The 22,440-nt window shown below is 33.8% G+C and overlaps 1 protein-coding gene across 1 annotated transcript in view; it reads right to left on the bottom strand.

Annotated features, from left to right (window-relative positions):
- Positions 1-2,781, bottom strand: part of LOC129218523 (protein CREBRF homolog) — a 34,854-nt gene extending 32,073 nt beyond the window's left edge. The window contains exon 1 of the mRNA XM_054852812.1: positions 2,547-2,781. Coding sequence (XP_054708787.1) covers positions 2,547-2,745 — 199 coding nt within the window. The 5' untranslated portion in view covers positions 2,746-2,781. The remainder of the gene's footprint in view (positions 1-2,546) is intronic.
- Positions 2,782-22,440: the final 19,659 nt, after the last annotated feature.

The following is a 22,440-nucleotide window of genomic DNA, read 5'->3' on the forward strand; positions in this document are numbered from 1 at the left end:
TTTTTTTTTTAAAAAAGATCACCATTTTTCTTTATAAATAAGATAATAAAATCAACAATGCACTATTACATACATTAATCCATTCATTTAAAAAGGGGAAAAAATGCCACAGCTGATCTCAAGAGAAGAAGAGACAGAAAACTTACAAAAGCAACATATGCAGCTTTCTGGTGTCAATAGCCACATGGCTTGGTTCATTTGGCATGTTTTAATGCTGAATTTCTTTCTTGGCAGCGAGACAAACCAAATCCAGTATATCGACCATTTATGATGGTGTGATAATTTTCCAAAACTTTTTACTGAGAAAATTAAGGTAAGGCAATTGGATATTCAACGAGTCAAATCAACTGCGTTTTACAGCTCTGGTATCAAACAATGATTAATCACGGTAACCCTTTCGAACTGAGGTCATAAGTCTCAGTTCCCGGTGTAATGTAATTCAGGATACGTCGTGGTTCACCAAAGGACCGTCTTCCCTGAAACACAGCGATGCGTTGGAGGAACAACGCAGCTCATTATGACTTGGCATTTGTCGTCTGCTCATCACTTGGCGAAGCGTTGTGATGTTATATACACAAAAACGCTAATTTTAAGGTCTATTACTTTGCTCTACTAGAATCTTTTGGTAAGTATCTTGAACCATATTGTAATATTCATCTTGTATATATTTTGTAAAAAAAATCAAGCCATTTTTAAGTACAACTAAAATGTTTAATATCTAGAAAGAATTTTTGCTACTGTAAATAAATTTTATTTTGATTCATAAGAAAATACAAAAATATTTTTTATATTACCCATTTAATTTTTCAATATACAGTTGGCTCTCTGTTTAACGACGGCTTTTCACGGTTTTAGATGGTCCACCGTAGTGTTAAAAGCATTCTGTTTAAAGATGTTTTCTGCTTAAGGACGATTTTTTGTGGTCCCTTGAAAGTCGTTAAACAGAGAACCAACTGTATGACTTTATTTAAAAAACAAATTCAGTTTTTTTATAGTAACAATGACTGAGTATGTAGCAATATTACTTTTCAAATTCAAACAGCTTGAATTACATTGCTATGCATTGCAACATCATGAGGTAAGATTGGCAATACATCACAATGTAGAAATTCCTATATCGACCAGCCCTAGGATATATTAAGGAAAGTTTTGTTCCAGATGAGTGAATTGCAAGTCACCATACTACAACAATTGCAACTCGGAAGTTTCAATTGCAACATCAGGATATTGGAATTTTGTAGATCAAGTCTCCAGTGAACTACTTGCTTGTACCTAGTGTCAAGCTGGTAGTCCCCACCATTCCCAATCCTAGTTTTTCATGCATTTTGCCCAATGTCTGCTTCATCAAAATCATTGGTCAGACATGCATAAATTTTTGCATGTTCTTCAATGCAGTAGTGGTATCCCAAAGGACTGAATTAAACTTTGGACATCCTTCTGAAATGTTATGGATATTTTATGGTAACTATTGTTTATTTTTATATAGAACTTCACTTCATCATAAATTTATTACTGTTCATATTTGCTCATAGCTGCTATTTTTCGAAATACTAATTTCTTAACTTGTTTAAAATTTAATGCTTGTCTTTGTAGCTATTTTAATGAATCATTTATTTTTTTTAAAAAAATTTCCTTATGCCGAAACTCTACAAGTCTCTCGTTTTTATTAAAAAATTTAAATTGTTTTTCATTCTAAGGAATAAAATTCAAACTTAACTAAGGAATATAATTACTAACACTCATCACAACCAGTCTTTAATCAAGCACAGTTACATTTACACCAGGATTAGTCTAATTTGAAAAAAAAAAAAAAAAATCAGTTTGTAGAATATTTTCCAAAACAGAAAAAGTTAATAATCATAAACATAAAAATACATGTTCTTGAACTCAAAATAAATGACCACTTGTCCCTTTCCATGATTTTTGAGCATTTTTTGTTGAAAACCATGACTTTCCATGACCATTTTTGATCATAGTCGAAATCCATGACTTTCCAGGTGCCCAGACAACCAGCATATAAACTTCTTGCTTCAAGACAGGAATCACAACATTTTTGGATCACTGATTCAATTAAATAATCAAGGACTAGAATAACTACTGTTTTACTTTGATTTGGGGCGGGGAGATACAAATAATTTATGATTTGAAGTATGTTTTATGGACAACTATCAAGTATCCTTTTGTTGTTTAAAAACCTGGATTCTTTAAATAAAAACAAAAGAGCATTATACATCTATTTGAAGAGAAAAATGATTTTTAGAGCCCAGAAAAAAAGGGAGGGACCACATAAAAAGTTTTACTCCATATAGAAGTTTTCCAGGAAGGCATCTCTCTCCTGAGGAAATGAGCTAAGACCGACTCCGGGCTTTGAGGGCATTCATAAAATTGGAATCGTCAATATCATTTGAAGTCCTTATAGATATGGCAAAAACTCAAATGAGTCAAGTGTGAGTAATCACAGTTTTGGCTCAATATATAACAAAACATTCAAGTTAAATTACTAAAATTTTAGAGACGACAGAGATATGACAAAATGAAAAACATACCAGCTTCTGTAGAGTAATCACAATCAAGTTCTGATTCTTCATCACTTTCCGGATCATCTTGAACCAAAATTTGCTGCTCTAGCTCATGCTCTTTTGTTAATGCTGCTATGGTTTTTGATTCCTCACTACTTGTTTCCATCTTAACTTTACAATGGTCATGAACATCAGACAGGTCATTTAAGTCGGTAGTTGATTGCATTTCATAAGACTGTGCTGAAGTAGGTACAGTTTGGAGTTTCACTTCCCCCCCTTGAAGACTAGATTCAGATTTGTATTTAATATCCAGTTCTGCTGTTTCAAGTTCTTTGCAATAAGAAAGATTAACATTTCCAGGAACATTTTGAAATTTTTCTTTTTCATCTAAAGGGATGCGTATATTAGTATTACACACTGCAGAAAAATCAAAAACAGAGCCATATTGTTCATCAGATGCTGAAGACACACATTTGGTTCTCTGAGACATTTGTTCAGATGGAAAAATAGTGTCAAAATTGTCAAATGAATCAAATAGAGATTCATCATTGGCATTCAGCTCAGCTAAAGTAGGGCTTTGGACAAGATCATCTTTGTCTACTTGGAAAACATCATCCATTTTCATTGTCTCTAAGTCCAAAGGACAATTACTCCAGAATGAAAGTGGGCTGTTGGTTTCAGGATATGGCTCCAAAATTGATGAAAGCGTGTCAGGCTTTGGTTGAGGAAGTCTGTCATTTGATCCAGCCAAATTATCAGAAGTGATATCAGTAAGAGTGTATACATTAAGTAATTCTGGAGATAAGTCCTCATGCAATAAACAGGATCCTGTGTATTCCAGGTTTTCAGCAGAAATGCTATAAATCTGCTGATTTTCATTAAAGGTAGGTTCTTTGCCTTGTAACGAAATGTTGTGTGAGCCATCACAATTTTTCATAGAGGAGGAATCATTCACCGGCAGTGCTAAAACGATATCCTCCACTTTACCAGCAACTTTTGTATAAGGCAAACCTGAGAAAACTCCAGAAGCTAGAAGAGAAAAGACACACAAAATTTAAACTTTCCTTTTGATTATTTTTTCAATCAATGTATGGGTGATTCTCCAAAATTCTCACAATATTGTGTCCCAGTAGCCTAACACAAAAATTGTTTAACTCAGAAAGCGTTTTCATTTTTTTAATAGTTAGAAATAACTTATCTGACGTTATGCTACTCTTATTAAAACAAAAACTCATTTAGTTTTTTTACAAAACTTTTTAAATAACCAGAAAGTCACTTTTGGCGTGTCCCTGTTTGTTTCTCGAATGAACTTAAATTATTTAAAAATTTTGTATCAACATTCTACAAATTCAACTTGCAGTACAAAATTAAGCATACTTAAAGGTGTAAAATAGCATTCTTTAAATAAATTAAATTATTTAAATCATCAACGTACATTGTTTTAAACTTTGTCCCCAGGTTTAATGTCATTCTCCTGTCCTAGAAATGAGTTCAATTATTATCGATTAAAAAAAGGAATTTTTGATTTGCTGTGCAACAACACTGTTTATTATAACCATTTTGTTAGACTCCTTGAGTATTAAGTTCATATAATTTGTCTGCTGTTTTTACTAAAACTTAGAAGTTCAACAATGGGTATGAAACATTTTTGCTGTCAGTCTCCTGGAAAAAATTTCTATGTTAAATAAAAGAAAAATAATAATTTCACTCATAGTGTGTGGTTGAATTAAGAGGTTAGAACCGAAAAATAACATAAGTTGCCTTAATTATAATCCTGGGCTTTCGCAACAGGCAAATTGTACAGAAAATATCATACTCCTGTCCTAAAAAAAGTGTCATATTCCTGTCCTAAAAAAATCACTTTCCTAGTATTAGTTCTCAAGCACTGGTAATGCATCCCGTAGAATAGAAGGATTTATTTATACAGTCGACGCTCGATATAACGACCATCTCCGTCCCAGAAAAAAAGGTCTTTATAACGAGTGGTCGTTATAAGAGGTATAATTTAAAAAATATATACACAGTCATCATGCATGCCCTGTTCCAAAAAAAAAAAAAAATGGTACTTTTTCAAACATTCCAGTTAAATGCTCAAATTATTTTTTTAATAGGAATTTTTAGAAAAATCGTGTGCAAAATACTATGACAGAATATTAAACAAATTTTAAAGTAGAAAATATAGGGAGGAAAATGTTACACACTTACAAATCTGCTACTACTATTGCTACCACTACATTTTCTGACCAGAAACAGATGTTTGCCTTTTTAGCAGACGTGATTTTTGCAAAACCTTATTTTCCGTTTCAGATATAGGTGATAAATTATGTTTTTCTTGCTTTTCAAAGAAACATTTAAAAGTCCCTCGGTGACCCCAAATCTTAAAAACCACTAGATTCAAACACAAAACTACCAACACATCTGTCAACTCCCTTTTCTTAGCAATCTGGAAAATTCTCGATGTTTCCTCCCCTTTTTTTTTTTTGCTAGCTGTGGTGAATGGTAATTCTCCCGCCCCCCACCCCCTCTCAAAGTTGGATTTTACATTGAAAACTTCAGGCAAATGTCCGTAAAAAATAATCAAGGTCATTTCAAGCTACAGATTTGTTTTATTGGAAAGAACACCAGAAATAGCGTTCGCTGAATTCGGTCGTTGTATTGGATTAGACGATACAGAACAGTCGTTATAACGAAGGCAAATCAACATAGAGTTCATAGGAACAAAGTTGGGACTTTTACCACTGGTCGTTATAATGGGACGGTCTTTATAATGTGTGGTCGTTATAATGAGCGTCAACTGTAATACAGTAGTTGGAAAATAAGATTGATTGAAAAAAAAAGAAGTTCAATTTGGCAAACGATAAATAAAAAAATGTATTAGTTATTGCTGCATTTTACACGAGATGTTATAGTAAGCTATATTTCGGAGGGACTGGAACTAGGATTGGTCATTTTGCCAGCAAAAACGAGGAAAATTGGCTGGATTTCAAAAATATGCTAAAAACAATATAATTTTTTAAATAATAGAACTGAGACTTAAATCAGAATATTAATTAGAAATTTTATTAATATTAATTTGATAAGAAAAACAATTTTTAATAATTCTGGAACAAAAACTCTAAACAGATTGGGAATAACGTTTCAAAACTTGTTTAAGCTATGTAAAACATGTTTAAGCTATGTAAAACTTGTTTAAGCTATGTAAAACTTGCTTAAGCTGTGCAACAGCCATGCTGCACATGGCCTTTTCACTCTTTAGGCTTCGCTAAGTTGGTTCCTTAGTTATTAGTGTGGAATAGTATTGTTTTAGGAATAACTTATGAATAACTGATAACTGCATTTGTTTATTAATATAGTACTAGACAAGCCATATCACAGACGATGTGTGATCAATGACAGAAATGGCCGAGACAGTCTCTAGACTTTGAAACAAAGGACATACACAGCCCAGAATTTCGTATTATCACTTCAGTCTCACGAGTAAGATTAATTTTATGCTGTGATTATTTATGTTATTCTTTAAGACAAATTCATATGTTTTGTCCAGGGGATATTTATATTTTTAATTCTGACGTTCATTCGGAAATGTACTTTATTGAATCTATTTATTTATTGCTATCTTTACTCTTTTATGTGCTATAAAAACTTCCGAAATTATTCCTAACAAAGCATTTTATACCTTTATAACACAATTAGAAGCATGAATTAAAAAAAAATAAGTCAAGTATTACGCAAAATGAAGAAATTTTCATTTTTTAAATTAAATTGTGAGTACTATTAATCAGGGGTCTGTCCAGGATTTTTCCCAGGGTCCGTTTTTTGTGAAAAATCAATTATTTTTGTGAAAAATCAATTATTTTTGTGAAAAATTAATTAATTTTGTGAAAAATCAAATTTTGCAAAAAAAAAAAAAAAAAAAAAACGAAATTTTTGAATTCTGAGATGGCACAAACTGCATCATTGCCACTTAAAGTTGAGTGTTTTCCCTCTTTTCTGTTGAGAATATCATTCTTGCGTGTTTTTCGAGTATTGGGGTACGGGAGGGTGGCATCGCTCTCTGGGAGATGGGCACCCCTCAAGTATCAATATTTATTTACTATTCTACATTATGTTACATTTTTCTAGAAATGTTATATTTATAGTATTTAAAATAATTGCAACAAAGAAATTCAGGCAGAGGTTTAGCATTTAACTTTTTGAACCAAGACATTGTTAAAGAACACAGAATTTAGTTTATAAACTCTGTGATTTTTACAAAAATAAAAAAATATTTTATTTGTTTACCTCTTAACAAAGTGTACTAAACATCGAAAATTCGAAAAATCAGATTCCCATAGCAGATGCAAAGAGATTGCAATCCTCAAGTGATATCAAGTGACATCAAAAGTATAAAAATAGCTCGTAAAATAAATATTTTTGACAAAGTTATTTTAGAATTGCATTTTAGAGTCCTATGATAAACATATCATTAATGTCTGGACACAGTTGAATCAAAAAGAAAAAAAAAAAAAAAAATAAATAAATAAAAATAAATAAATAAATAAAATAAAAAATGAACCTTTGATTCAGCATTTAAATTTTTGACTTATAAAAGAAAATAGAATTCCGCTTTAAAAACTTAAAATAAGCGTTGTTATAAAAATAAAGAGATTTCATTTATTTGCATCCTAATAAAGCGCATTTAGCTTGAAAAAAGAATAAAATATGATTCTCATATCGAGTGTTAAAAGATTGCGCTTTTCAAAATGTAGACATATAAAGATAAAAACGAGAAATAAAAGAGTTTATTTAAAATTAATTATCCTTTTTAGCATCGAAAAATCAAACCCATATAACTTTCTCCCTAAAATAACAATTAAACATCGCCCCGCCAGATGCTAAGTGGCGATAAACAGTTAAACATCGCTCCCACCAAACGCTCAGTGGCGTTAAGTTTAAAAATGGTAACCCTATCAGAAGCGATCACATTTTCCCCCCATCCCTACTATCCTTTGCAGTTCTAAGTTCATTTTGCTTTATATTATTGTTTATTAAATCATGAGCGGGGAGAAAAGTGCTTACACGACTGGATTGACTGAAGGTTGATGCTTTTTCAGAGGAGCTTACAACACCGCTGCATAAAACAAACAAGCAAAATTATAAACCAAACTCACTTTCAGCTGTTAATTTCTTTAAAAGAAACCAACAAGCATTATATTTATTTGGTCTTAGTTGTTATTTATAGCTTGCAGGAGCATCACAAGAGTGCGATTTTTTTTTCTTTAGAAAAATTAGCAGATTTTGTATAAGTTGATCCCTCTAATTTAACTTTAAAAAAGGTTCCAAACATTATCTCGTTATTTTGATTAGAGATTTGCTCTTCCAAAAAACAATTTGTGAAAGATCCGTTTTTGTTTATCAGAATTTTGTGAAGGGTCCGTTTTGGTTGGTCGGGATTTTGTGAAAGGTCCGTTTTGGTTGATCGGATTTTTGTGAAGGGTCCGTTAATGGACCCAAATTTCCTCTGGCCAGACCCCTGTTAATGTCTTTGTATGAATTTCCAATCAGATGTCAGCTTTAAGAAAATATTCTTAGGCTAGAAAGCTCTTGAAGTCTTGAAGAATAACAGAAATAATTAAAAAATGAACTTTAATTCTCGAGTTTGAAATGAAAAATAATACAAATAAATAAATAGATAAAACACCTTGCAAACGTACTGATTTCATACTGTCATGTCAATGTATCCTGACATTTTCTTGTCATATCAATACATATGCAAGATTACAAAAGCAAGATCATCTTGCCTAGACCTCGATTTCATGCTGTCATGACAACATCTTGATATTATCCTGTCATATCAATACATATGCAGGATTACAAAAGCAGCTTACCTTGATATTTTCCTGATATTATGCTACATACACTTTGTTAGTCAATATTGTGGCAGCCTGCTGACCGCATAAATGGAGTAACATAACAATATTGAGGCAGCATTAATGCAAGATGATTTTTCTTGCATGTCAACCTTTATGCAATAAGGAGGCAAGATATTTTGCTTACTGGGATTATGTATAAGTACCATCCCACAATATTTTAAATTATACTGGAAATATCAACTGGAATGTTATATGAAACGTAAAAACATGTTTTTTGTCAAAATTAACAGATCAGGGTATTAGCTGATCCTCCTAATTTAGCTTCAAAAAAGGCTCCAAAAATTATCGGCTAATATCGGGAAATATATGTTACTTTGATTTCAGATTCGTTTTTGCAATAAATAACTTGTGGAAAGTCCGTTTTGGTTGAACAGAATTTTATGACCGATCTGTTTTGGTTGATCGGATTTTTGGGAAGGGTCTATTAACGGACACAAATTTCCTCTAGCCTGACCTCTAAATAGTCTTATTTTTATGATGCAACGAAATTTTTTATGCTTGGAACATTGAGCAGAGTTTAAAGGGATAAAAGAACTTACTGTAAGAGTTTTCTTCAACCATATTGCATCCATGGAACAGGGAATTATATTCCTGTTCCGTAGCTTCAGTAATAGATTGGTCCACAATTGCTTTTTGCCTATATTTGAGCATAAAATTAAATAATTAAAATATACATTAAGATCATTCCTAAACATATATAGTAAGTACATAGTTTCTTAAATAACATATTTGTTTATGTGTTTTGGGCAAAAAGGTATTGCAAGAATTTGGGCCTATGCAGTCAGCACATGTGGGATGTGAAACCTGCAGTTAGTCATCAATTAAAATAAAACTATATTCCATATTCTTTCAAATTAAATTGCCTCATTTTTTAAAATAAATTATTTTATTGCCTCCGACTTAATAACAGCAGATATAAAGTGCAGGGGTCTGTCCAGGATTTTTCACAGGGTCCGTTTTTTGTGAAAAATAAAATAATTTTGTGAAAAAACCAATTATTTTTGAGAAAAATCAAATAATTAAAATTTTTTTTTCACTGTAAAAACAAAAGTTTAGACTCTTGAGATGGTGGAAACTGCATCATTGACACTGAACGTTGAGTGTTTTCTCTCTTTTCTGTTGAGAATATCATTCTTGAGTGTTTTTCTAGTATTTGAAGAGAGGGGTTAGGCATCGCTCCCTGGGAGATGGGCACCCCTCAAGTATCAATATTTATCCACCATTCTACATCATGTTAAATTATACTAGAAATGTTTTTTGTATAGTATTTAAAATAACTGTAAGAAAAAAAAATTAGGCCGGGGTTCAGCATTTAACTTTTTAACCCAAGACACTGTTTAAGAGCACAGAGTTTCGTTCAAACCTTATAAACTCCGTGATTTTCACAAAAATAGAAAAATATTTTATTTGTTTACCTCTTAAATAAGCGTACTAAACATCGAAAACTCGAAAAATCAGATTTCCACAGCGGATGCAAAGGGATTGCAATCCTCAAAGTGAAGGAATCAAAAGTATAAAAACGGCTTGTAAAATAAATATTTTTGATAAAATTACTTTTGAATTGCATTTTAGTGTCCTATGATAAACATATCATTAATATCTGGACACAGTTGAAGCAAAAATAAATAAATAAAATAAAAAATAAACCATCGATTCAGCATTTTAATTATTGACTCATAAAAGAAAATGGAATTCCCCTTTAAAAACTTGAAATAAGCTTTGCTACAAAAATAAAGAGACTTTTCTTTTATCTGCATCCTAATAAAGCGAAGTTAGCTTGAAAAAAAGAATAAAATATGATTCTCATATTGGATGTAAAAAGATTGCGTTTTTCAAAATGTAGACATCTATAGAAAAAAATAACGGTAAGTAAAAGTTTATTTAAAGTTAATTATCCTTTTTAGTATCGAAAAACCAAACCCATATAGCTTTCTCCCAAAATAACAGTTTAACATCGCACCACCAGACACTAAGTGGCGATAAGTTTACATTTTGTAACCCTATCTGAAGCGATCACATCCGCCCCACCCATACTATCCTTTGCAGTTCTAAATTCATTTTGCTGTATATTATTGATGATTAAATCATGAGTGGGGAGAAAAGTGCTTACTACGCCTATTCAGAGAATGTTGACGCTTTTCCAAAAAAGTTTACAACAACATAAAACAAACAAGCAAAATTATAAAAAAAAAAACGACTTTCAGCTGTTAATTTCTTTCAAAGAAACCAACAACAGGCATTATATTTATTTGGCGGTAGTAATTATTTATGGCTTGCAGGAGCATCACAAGGGTGCCGATTTTTTTTCCTTTTGCAAAATTAGCTGATTTTGTATAAGTTGATTCCTCTAATTTGAGATTTGCTCTTTCAATAAACAATTTGTGAAAGATCCGCTTTTGTTTACCAGAATTTTGTGAAGGGTCCGTTTTGGTTGATCGGATTTTTGTGAAGGGTCCGTTAACGGACTCAAATTTGCTCTGGCCAGACCCCTGAAGTGTATCCCTGTTTAACTGACACAGCCTCTATTTTCTGAACTGTTAGTCCTAGATGCATACTTTGAAATGCAAAAATAGTCAAAATAAGATGGACAGCAAGGACATTTAAAGTTTGAAGCAAAGCAGAAAAATTGTAAAAAAAAAAAAAAATGAGATCTAACTTTTCATATGGCCTCTAGTTCCTCATAATTATATTTAGGGAAACATTGAAAAATAATAATAGAACGAAAAAATTGACTCATACTAAAGGTAAAAACTCTGAAATTTTATAAGCGTTTCAGAAGGAATATAATGCAACACCCCTCTCTTGTAAATGCCACTGCTTGCAGGTATTTAAAAGCAAATTAAAGATCTTGTCAAAAAACTACAACTTGGTCACAGTTGAAAGTTATAAAATTTTAATCATAAAATATTATCTTAAACAACACAGAAGTCAATATTTCCGAATTTAGGCATGAGACACCGGGGCTTAGTGCTGCAATTTTTTTGAATTAAAAATAAGCTCACAAATAAGAAATAACTAAACATTTTTTCAGAACTAATTTAAGCCCTATCTCAGTAAAATATGTACACACAATATTCTTCATTTAACTGTCAAAAAACATAATACAAACTAGAAAGTTTAATTTTAAGAATGTCGTCAGAAACCAATAATTTAAATTTACATTTGTTTCTGTTCTAAGTTCCCTGGAGGGTGCAAGGGAAGCAGAGCCGTAGGAACTTTGTAGAAGTAGGGGGAGCTGGGACACATTATGAGAAGTGTCTGGTATGTAAGGGGCAGAAGCAGTGGCTCCTTAAAATAATTGGGGGGGGGGACTTTAATTTTTTTTTTCTACATATGAAATTAGCTTCGAAGCTTCCATCTCTTTTTTATCTTGTATCAATTGTTTGTGGAGAGAATGAGGTGATAAAACTTCTGGTTTAGAAAGAAGGTCAGTCAGTACTCGATCTTGAGCACGTAGAAATAGAGGAGTTTCGGGGATCCTCCCCCGGAAATTTTTCAGAATTCTTGTTCTAAAAATGAATTTTTAGGCGATCTTTGGTAATGTTAAGGGGAGAAAAGTTTTGAATACCTTCCCTGAAAATTTTTCGAAATTAATGTTTTAAAAACCCGATTGTATACCATATTTGTTGACTTTAGTGAAAATATGACACAAAGGATTGTCCTCGATTGATTTTTCGAATCGATTTACATCTCCCGCCCAATATTTCGATTTTGAAGTCTTAAACGTAATTGTAGACAACCTTCAAAGATGTCAGAGGAAAAGACTGTACTAGGGCTCTACTTTGGAAACTTTTAAACTTGAAGTTCTACTAGAGAGCGTTTTTCAATGGTGTTATCAGAAAAAGTTCAGAGATTCCTTCTCGTTATTTTTTTCGAAATTGTAATCGCGCTAAAACATGCGACTGTGGATCATATTTGTTGGCGTTAGGGGCCCAGCAATTTTTTTTTAATTGAAGTTCCAAAAACGGAACATTACATAATCTCCCATGTTGTTGGATGGCAAGATATCGAGGGACTCCCTTCCAGTAATTTTCAGGGAGTCGGAGTCTTGAAAACAAAATTTGAGGTGCTCTGTAATAATTTTGGAGGAAAGGGGAGGCTTTGACAGCGTAGCATTTAGAAGAATTTCTTATTTTCTGAGAACTAGAAAAAGGGGAATAGATGAAACAGATGGGCGGAGAAACAGAACGTTGAAAATGTGTTAAAATGAAGTGTTCGTTATATATTATATTGTTCAGATAAGTTTTTGTAAAAGTCTTTGATAGAAACTATAAAATATTAATATAATAATATTGTTGGGATTTTTTTTCTGCAATAGTAGATGAAAAGTAACAATTTTGTCATGAAAATATAGCTGTAAGTGACGAAAAAAACCGTAATTTAGAAAGCAAAAAAACAAGAATAATTGTAACTTCGTAAAGTGTAATCTGAGGCGTCAGATAATTTAAAATGAGATAAGTTTTTGGAAAGTTGAAATTATTTGAACAAGTACAAACAACCTTAGCAATCTTTTTTAGTTATGTCTGGAGCACCCATGCTATTCATATTTAAATGCCAAACTGACTCATCACCCCCAGTTTGCTAGAACACTTAATCTTTTGTTCCAGAATTATAAAGAAATTAGCCCAAAAATCAAAAATAGGATGTTTTTTCTAATTTGTGTGGTCTTAAAAATGTATTCTAGATGATCTTTGTTAATGCTAATGTGGAAAGTGGCCTGGGAGCGTTTTCCTCGGCATTTTTCGAAATTGAAACTTGAAAAATTTTATATTTTTTCTCTAATTACATTAAGGAGGTTGGTATTTTAGGGTTCTTCCTGGAAATTTTTCAAAATCGTAGTTCAGAAAACGCAGTTTTAGACATTATTCGGAGATGATAATTAGAGGAGAAATCCGGGCCTCCCTCCCAGAAATTTGTCGAAAATGAACAATCTAAGAAACGCAGCTGTGTGCCATCTTTGATATCATTATGAAGACTGGAAATTTTTCCAAATTGGAGCTCCAAAAACAATTTTATTTGACTTTTAATGATGTTAGGGGTGAGTTTTCGGGTGCTTTACCCCAGTAATTATTTGAAAGGTAAGACCTTAAACGAAATTTAAGATTATTTTAAATTATATTGGCGGAGGTGGAGGGGCTGAAGCTCATTAATAAAATTTTCGAAGTTAGTTATCAAAACGCAGTTTTAGATGATAGTTGGCTATGTTACTGGGAGGAGAGGTTCAGGATCCATCTTCAGCAATTTTCCGATAGTGAAATTCCAGAAACGCAATTTTAGATGACTAGTTGACCCACGCGAAGCATTCGAGTACAAAGGAAGAATTTCCTGACTTCAATACAACCTCGAGATGCTGTATACCAAAGCAATTCGTAGTAAAGCAGCAAAATAAATTGAAATTTATCCTTCTGCAAAGTCAAACTTTGATTTACCCTCTTAAAATCAATGTTTTGTTTCCTGATTTTAACAACAACAGATATATAGCTTAGAATTTTGCGTATTAGTAGAAACTTGGATTAAAATTCTGCTAAAAAACAAAAACCCATTAAAACGATATTTTTCGGCCCAGATTTGAACCCCCACCCTTTCCCTCATTAGCACGCTGCTTTATCCAACCAAGCCAATGTGTCTTCGCTCTCAGGTGCTATTCATTTCCAAAATTATTTGAGTGGTTTGGTTTTTCCATAATGAAATTTTCAATTTCTAGCCTTATATTTTTATTTGTTTGAAATACAAGCATTTGCGGCCCACGTCAATAATAATAATAATAAAAAAATGAATTTTCTGGTAGTTCAGACTTATCTTAGTTTTTACACTTTCTTTTGTTTTAGATGTCATGTCTCCAGAACATCGCGATAAAATTTTCGTTTAATTTCGCCTTTTGTATTTAAAAACTTAGAACTGGCACACTAGCAGTGGTGTGACTAGTCATGACATTTTTAAATCTCGCCTTACTCTGTTTCAACTTTTTCTCTAATTAAAATGTATTTTGGTGGCACATATATTTTTCTCTACTTAATCACTATTTTCATGATGATATTTTTACAAAAAAAAAAAAGAAAAGAAAAGAAAAGAAAAAGAAAAAAAGAAATTTAAAAATGCCGGCAGCCCCTATGAAGTTATGTTTATTTACGTTTTCATTTTTTACTTGACTGACGCTTGTCATAGATTTGTACTAAACACTGAATACTTTCTTTTCGTTAAAAAATGTTCGAAACGTTCGTTTCAGCTCTCCTCAGAGGTAAATCATAATGCATAACCTTGCTTGGATGTTCCTAAATAATATTCAGAGATTGCATTTGCTTTCAAATTTTGCAGAAAAAGCTCTTTTCAACACTTTTATTCTATTTGTTCACTTATCATTTCTATTACATGTTCTTAAAATCGTAAAGGTTTCCTTTCTGCTTTTTTTTTCATTACTAATATGAAATTGGTGACGCCATTTCTGAAAAACTGGGCGGGGGGGGGGGGGGGGTAGCAAAACCTTTCTTGGTGATGGCTCTGGTGCCCTCCCCCCCCCCAAAAAAATGTTTGGTTATGCTACGCCTCTGACTGGTAATGATTTTCGCAGGCCGCGGAGTAGAGTCCACTTTCCCGCATTTCGACAATCAAGAGTGTTTAAACAGTGAAAAAAAAGGTGAAGGTGAATTCAAGTGCACTTAACCACTCCGCCTGCTCACTGCTTTTGCTGCTCATTGGTAGAAATTCCGAAATTCCCAAAAAAGGCACATCACATTTTTGAAATCAGGTTTGAGGTAAACAATGTACGGCAAAAAGCAGCAGTGCAAGAATTTTCCGGGGGAGCTAAGCCGGTCTGAAATATTCCAGGGAAAGCTCAAGCTCCCTCAGCTCCCCCCGTTCCGACGCCTATGAAGGGAAGCGGCATTGTGAACTGTGGCCTTTAGATACGAGGTGCATATGCGGGAGAGACATTTGTGATTCATCTGAGATTACCGGCTCTGTTCCGGAACCAAGTAAAAGTATACAACTAACATTTGAAACAGTTTAAATTTCTCTAGAAGCAATACTCAAGACATTGATTTGAGAAAATGTCCTGAACAAATTCAACTCTGTTACCAAGAAAATAGTTCCATGGAATGAACCTGGGTAACATAGGCGGCTCGTACCAGGTGGAAAGGAAAGCAAATGTCCCCTCATTTTCAAAAGGGAAGAGGCTTTGACCCTTCTCTTTTTCTACTTAAAAATTAACTGATCGAAAAATGATAAAATAGGATCAGTACATGGTTCTAAAGAACCATGAATCAGTATATGGTTTTAAAGAATGATGAATTGAAGTAACAATTGTGTTTTTTATATTTTTCTCATGTTATTACAGTATCACTTCGATTTAACCATATTCGATTTAATGACTTCCTCAATTTAACAATACATTTCATTGGTCAGGATTTGACTGTATTGAATGTCTATACTCCTTGATTTAATGATAATTTCTTCCAGTCCCTTGACCATCGTTAAAGAGAGTATAAAGAGTTGAAGTCTGACATTGACATAAGCAGCACAAATCCGTATTTTAGTCACAAAAGCTTATCCTCGAGATGTCAAATATTAATGCTCAAATTGTTAAGTATATCTAATGTGAGGAGGAGGACTCTCCTCTATTTGGCGGCGCTAGTGTTCCCCCTTCTCTATGTACTGTAACTTCTATGTTGTGCTTCCGGAACGCAGAGCAGCGCCATGTTAAATACTGTAAATACGTGTATATTCTAATAAATTAATTAAGTGTTTCTATCACATTTGTGCAATCAAGTAACATTGCCTCTTCAATTCTATGATGTTCACCACAGTTAGTTGGCGACAATGGAAGAAAATAAAGAACAAATGACCGAAGAATGGTTAAAGTTTTACGATTGGGCGAAATTGAAAGCAACCATCAATTCATTTCAACATTGAAGATTATCCAGGTACTCTTATTGGTTTTTTCATTTCAAACTGTGACATTATTTTCAAAATATGGATGCTGAACAGTTCAATATATTCATGGCAGCATTTAACCAGCAGCAACAGGCAATGTTAGCACAAATCGAAAAGCACTTGTCGAAAGAGCATTTGAATTAAACTTCAATAAATTTAGCAAATGTATCTGCATTAGAGATTTTTGATTCTAAGCATGAAAAATTTTCATGTTATTTGGAACATTTTGATGATTTCTGCACAGTGAAAGGCGTAAATGACAATGAAAAAAAATCTCACAACTTCTATGCGTCTCCATAATTTTGACACACTACAACAACTTAGCAGCTTTTCTTGGACCAGAAAAGCCAGTCAAACAGCTTGAATAAAGAATTTAGTCAAAACATTTAAACTAATGTTGATACCTAAACGAAATGTTGTTGCATTATATTTTCAATACACTGCTCGACATTGAAACTGCAACACCAAGAGGGAGTGTTCAGAAATTTATACCAATTTTATATATAGTAGACGTACATCACTGAGTTATGTAAATTTTGTGAAATGCGCAGCTCTCCGACGCACGTGAAGTAAGATATAAGAGAAGGAATTTGCAGAATGGGCAATATTCGTGTCGTTATTTCTGACTGGAGAATTATTGAAGAAATTTTGTTTTTGTGTTGGAGGATACGTGTAACATGAGAAAATGTCAGGCGGAGGTCAATGAAGGCACTTCCAGCAGATAGATGATTTTATGAGGGGTATGGTGATCAGACTGAGAAGGGGAGGTTGGTCCGTACGTCAAATCACAACTGACACCCACATGGATGTGAGCACGGTGCATCGGCTGTGCCGAAGATGGTTGGAACAGCGAAATGTGGCAAGATTGAGGAGTGCAGGGGCAGCCAGAGTGGCGTCAGAACGCGTGGATCGCCGCATCCACCGGTAAGCTGTAGCAGACCCACAAGTCACTTGTTCTTCGATTCTGCAGCAGGTGCAAGATACCCTGAACGTTCCCATGTCAACCAGAACTATTTCCCGTCGTTTGGTCTCACGTGGTCTGCAATCATGGCGTCCGCTAAGAAGACTGCCATTGACCCCACAACATAGACAGCAACGTTTAGTATACTGCAGGACTAGAGCGACGTGTATGACAGAATGGCGAAATGTCATGTTCTCAGATAAATCCCACTCCTGTTTATCCAGTGATAGTCGCCGCATACGTGTGGCGCATTGACGTGGAGACATCTAATCCGGCAGTAACCGTGGAACGTCCCACCGCACGACAACGTGGCATAATGGTTTGGGGCACAATTGCGTACATTCCATATCACCTCTAGTTCGTATTCAGGGCAGTAGGACGGCCCAACGATGCTTGGATAACGTGCTGCAGCCAGTGGCCATCCCTTACCTTCAAGGGCTACCTAATGCAATTTTACAGCAGGATAATGCCCAACTACACAGTGCTTGCATCTGCCAACATGCTCTCCAAGGCACACAGATGCTTCTCTGGCCAACATACTCTCTTTGTCCTTGCCTCGTTCAGAAGACGAATTGTGGCAAATGGTTTAAAGGGAATGGAGAGCCATCTCTCTGGACACCATCCGCACCCTTATTGACTTTATGCCTAGACGTGTTTCTTCATGTATCGTTGTCCACGGTGGTTCTACATCCTACTGAGTCGACTCCGTTCTCGCTCTGTATTTTGCCTATCATTTTGATATTAAGATCATTTATTATTCCTTGCTGTGTCTGTCTTTTTTCCAAATTTCATCACTTTCTGACCACTCCTTCTTGGTGTTGCATTTTCAATGTCGAGCAGTGTATTTACCAAGAAGAGTGGCAATCGATTGCAAAATTTGTCACCGCTTTATAGCGCAATGCAGCCGACTGTGAATTCTCAGTAAAATGTGAATGTGAAAAACCTGTCCAAATTGCAGATGTGTTCCTACGTTCACTCGTGGCCTATGTGAGGACTGGTTGTGTGAACAAATATCACAGTCGGATAACCTTCAAGGATATTCTGTTAAAAGCAATTGCGCTCGAAGCTTCAAAAATTGAAAGTAAAGAACTTAGGCACAAAAATTCTTCACGTCAAACGACATGTGATATAGTGAAACCTCTCTGAGCGGCCACCCCACTGTTCTGCAAAATTTCGGGGGGGGGGGGGGGGGGTCGTTACAGTGTCAATTTAATTCTATAATACACAATATAAGCAAGTCTAATACACACAATGAAGTTTGAGATCATTCTAAAAGGGAAATAGAATACAATTTAATTATTGTTTACATTTTTCGAAGAGAGGATACAATTTGGGACTTAAGTTTTTAATCTTCCCCAACAGTTGTATTTAAAATCGAAATCAAGATGTTGCTTGTTGCAATTCAAAATGATAAATAAACTGCTCTATGCAATTTATTTGTCATTGCATCTGAATTTCCGATGACTTTATTTTTCATCCCCAAAATCACTTCAGTTGAAAGTTTAGTGTACTCATGATTACAAAATGCAAATTGATTGTCAGAGGCCGAATTAATGCCTGAAAGGCATAAAAATGTATTTGCTCAAAAGAGTGACCTAGTTAATTAAACCAATCCCAAATTAATATTAGATTTGATTGAAAAACCCTTATTTTCACTGATTTGTTAAGCACAAGAATCTATTGTAGTCAGCACTGTAATTATTAAATCATTACATTGCTATTTCGCGCTGGAAAGAATTCAAAATCGTATTCTATTAATTCTCTCGTGAATTTTCCATGTTCATATTGCTCAGAATTTCAATATGTAGTTTGAGATTCATAAACTGATTTCCCACAGTGTTATTTGCAACCCAGATTACATGTACACACTGACCAACTAATAAAATAAACATGAATGACATTTTTACTCCAAAATTATTGGAATTCATTAAAGGTCAATAAGAATTCTCCTCTTTGAACTGGAAAGCTGCAGATTAGAAACAGAAAGTGAATAGATTTTCCTGAAAAATGGAATGGACGCATCCAATCGGCGGCCGTTCTGAATGGTTAAGTGGCCATTGCTAGGGGGTGTTTTTAATATTAAGTCTATGGGATAAAATATCCGTGCAGCAAAAAAGTGGCTGTTGAGAGGGGTGGCCACTCGGAGAGGTTTCACTGTACTAATAAAATTTCCGATTCTTCTGCACATACACGTCAATAAAATCATTTTAGTTCTTTAACTATCAAAGGCAAAAACCAGATTATAAAGCTCTAGGCATAGAAAATCTTTGTATAAGATGTGGCAGGAATAACCATAAAGTGAAAGAATGTAAAACCGATAAACAGAAATTAAAATGTGGATCGTGTAAAAAAATTGGACACGTCAGTAAAGTTTGTAATTACAACTCTACTAAAGATGCCATGCCAGTCAGGTAAGTCTAGTTCTATGAATTCTCTTCACACTGTTAGGCCTGAAGCATACAATCAAGAAATGATACTTTTGCGTGATACTGACAAATACCTACATTATGTTGGTATGTCTTAGGGATGCAACTATATGTAAACAGTGATTGGACAGTTACAGTTAGATATGATACTAATTCAGGTGAAAATTTGAATACATGATAAATTATTTGACCTCTTTTAGACCCTTAATTATTTTTGAGCTGTAGGAAATTGTTACTAAATTATTTTTTGCTATACTATTTGTGGGATTGACTGTAGCAATTCTAACATATCTTTCCCCATCCACTCTCTTCAACTCAACTCTGCACTGGTTGGTCTGGGGGGGAGATTTTGAAAGGGGTTCTTTTTGGGAGTGGCAACAGTGGGAGAAAAGCAGAACAACAAGGTGGTTAGAAGCAGTGGAGAAAAAAAAAGGATTGCCATGTGGGGTGGTTTTTTGGAGATCCCCAAAGAAAGCTAAGAAGCAAGGTTTCCTACCCAAAAAGGAAAAATATGCATGTGGCTAATTCTGAAAGTGCATAAGAGGTGACCTCAACTAGATGCTGATGCCCTTTGAAGAATGTCTACACTGATGCAGTTTGATAACAGTGTGGAGTGCTGGATGCCCAAAATGGCTATGGACGCCTGGTGATAGAAGAAGGTACCTTCTTGTGTGTTAAACTGTCATCATAAGATGGAATTTTCCAGAAGCTTATAGGGGGCTCCAGGATACCCTGCAACAAATGGTCTTGCAGAAAGAAATGTGCAAACCTTAAAGAGGAAAATAAAAGCTTCATTCCTTGAACAAACTTCAATACCATTCAAGGTTCAAAATATATTTCTTCGCTATAAAGCAACCCCTGTAGCTTGTGGCAAGTCTCCAGCTGAATTTTATCAAAAACAGATAACAGGGATAGAAGTGACATTTGCCAACAAAAATATAGGAAAATATAGGAATTTTCTGAAAAAAATATAGGAATTCGATGGAAAATATAGGAATTTTCTGCAAACAATATAGGAATTTTTCGAAATAATATAGGAATATTTTGAAAAAAAAAAGGATATACAGGAATTTCGATAACAAAGCTCGCCAGTACGACATTTTTTTTTCAAAATGCAATACTACTATTCGATTAAAAACATGTAATTACACTACCTGACATAAGTGCAATACATACGCATAAATAAGTCTAAAAATACACACAAAATCAATTTTACAAACAGTAAAAAGAGCGTAAAACTGTAATTTGTACTAAACATATTAAGGCATACTTCTTTAAAAATAAAAAAAAATAGACCAAACTTTTTGTAGATGAACACAAATCTTTCTTAAAATAGTTGTGTCACTAATCTAATTTTTAATGAAAGATTTTGCATGATCCGATACTGCGATGGGCAAGCTGTACAGTAGAATGAAATTCTTGAAGTTCTGTTCTAATTTATGTTATCACTTGACAATGCAGTAAAAGCCAAACTTAAAGTTTTATAAGTTGTTGAAACATGTGCTATGCTGAAATCAAAGTCACATGTCACAGTAATATCAGGGGTCAATCCAGGTTTCATTTTTTAAGTCCCCGTTATGCGAAAAAGCAAAATATTTTTTGTGAATTTTCTTTATTTTTGTGAAAAAGAAATTATTGTGAATTTCCTTTTCTCTTCTAGAAAAAAGTGTTCAGGTAAAAATTTAAATGTATGGAAATTAAAAATTTAAATGTATACTGTGTTTTTTTTTTTTTTCAGAAAAATCTCTGATATGATACTTTTTGACCATTTTTCCCCCCTGAAAATCCTGACTTTTCAGTACCAAATTCGATCATAGTTGAAATCCACGATTTCCCATGACTTTGAAGGACACCCAGTAAAATTTATATTTGATTTAGAAATATTTGGTCATTAAAGCAAAATAATCCAGACCTAAAAAACTTGGTGGCCACCACTGTCCCAAAGTTTTAAAGTACAAAAAGTGAGGGGGAGGGGGGTTAGTTTTTACTACTTTCATAAAAAAAATTAATAAATAGAACCTTGCACTTGTTTACAAAAACATGCATTTTGGAAAATTTAAGTTAAAATAGGTTTTTAAATTACTTCAAAATAAATAAATGAGAAGTCGTTAGGAAACTGCATTTTAGTAATCAAAACCGTTTCTTTAAGTTCATACCAAAGCCTCCAAATCAATGAGGATCGAATGCAATTGTGCAGACAAAATTTCACTTTTCTAAAAACTAATGCAGGGCTCCCAACACATTTTAGTTTTAGAAAAGGGTAAAAGAGGACCAATTTCAATCAAAAAGAGGACTAAAGAGGACCAGTTAGGATTAAAAAGAGGATCTTGAGAGGACCATTCATTTAAACACAAGGAAGCATCAAAAGGCAAATTAGCTGCCTGCTGCTAAATCCCTGAAAATAATTTGTTAATTAACCATAATACTGATTTTTAATGATACAATTCCTTTATCACCTTCTGCACAACTGATCTTTTTATCCATTGAATAATATTATTTACACAAACATTTGGATGGGAGGGGGGGGGAGGAGGCACTTAGCGCAGCACTTAAGGCAGCCTCCATAGAACTAAATGGGCGTAATGATACATTTTGAATTGAATCAGGGATGCTGGTAGTCTCACTGAAGGATAGATGAAGCTGTGCTTCATCTTTCTATAGTTTAAAATTATTTTTGTGTTTTTCTGTATTGT

The sequence above is a fragment of the Uloborus diversus genome, chromosome 3 (assembly GCF_026930045.1).
Source record: "Uloborus diversus isolate 005 chromosome 3, Udiv.v.3.1, whole genome shotgun sequence".
NCBI lineage: Eukaryota > Metazoa > Arthropoda > Arachnida > Araneae > Uloboridae > Uloborus > Uloborus diversus.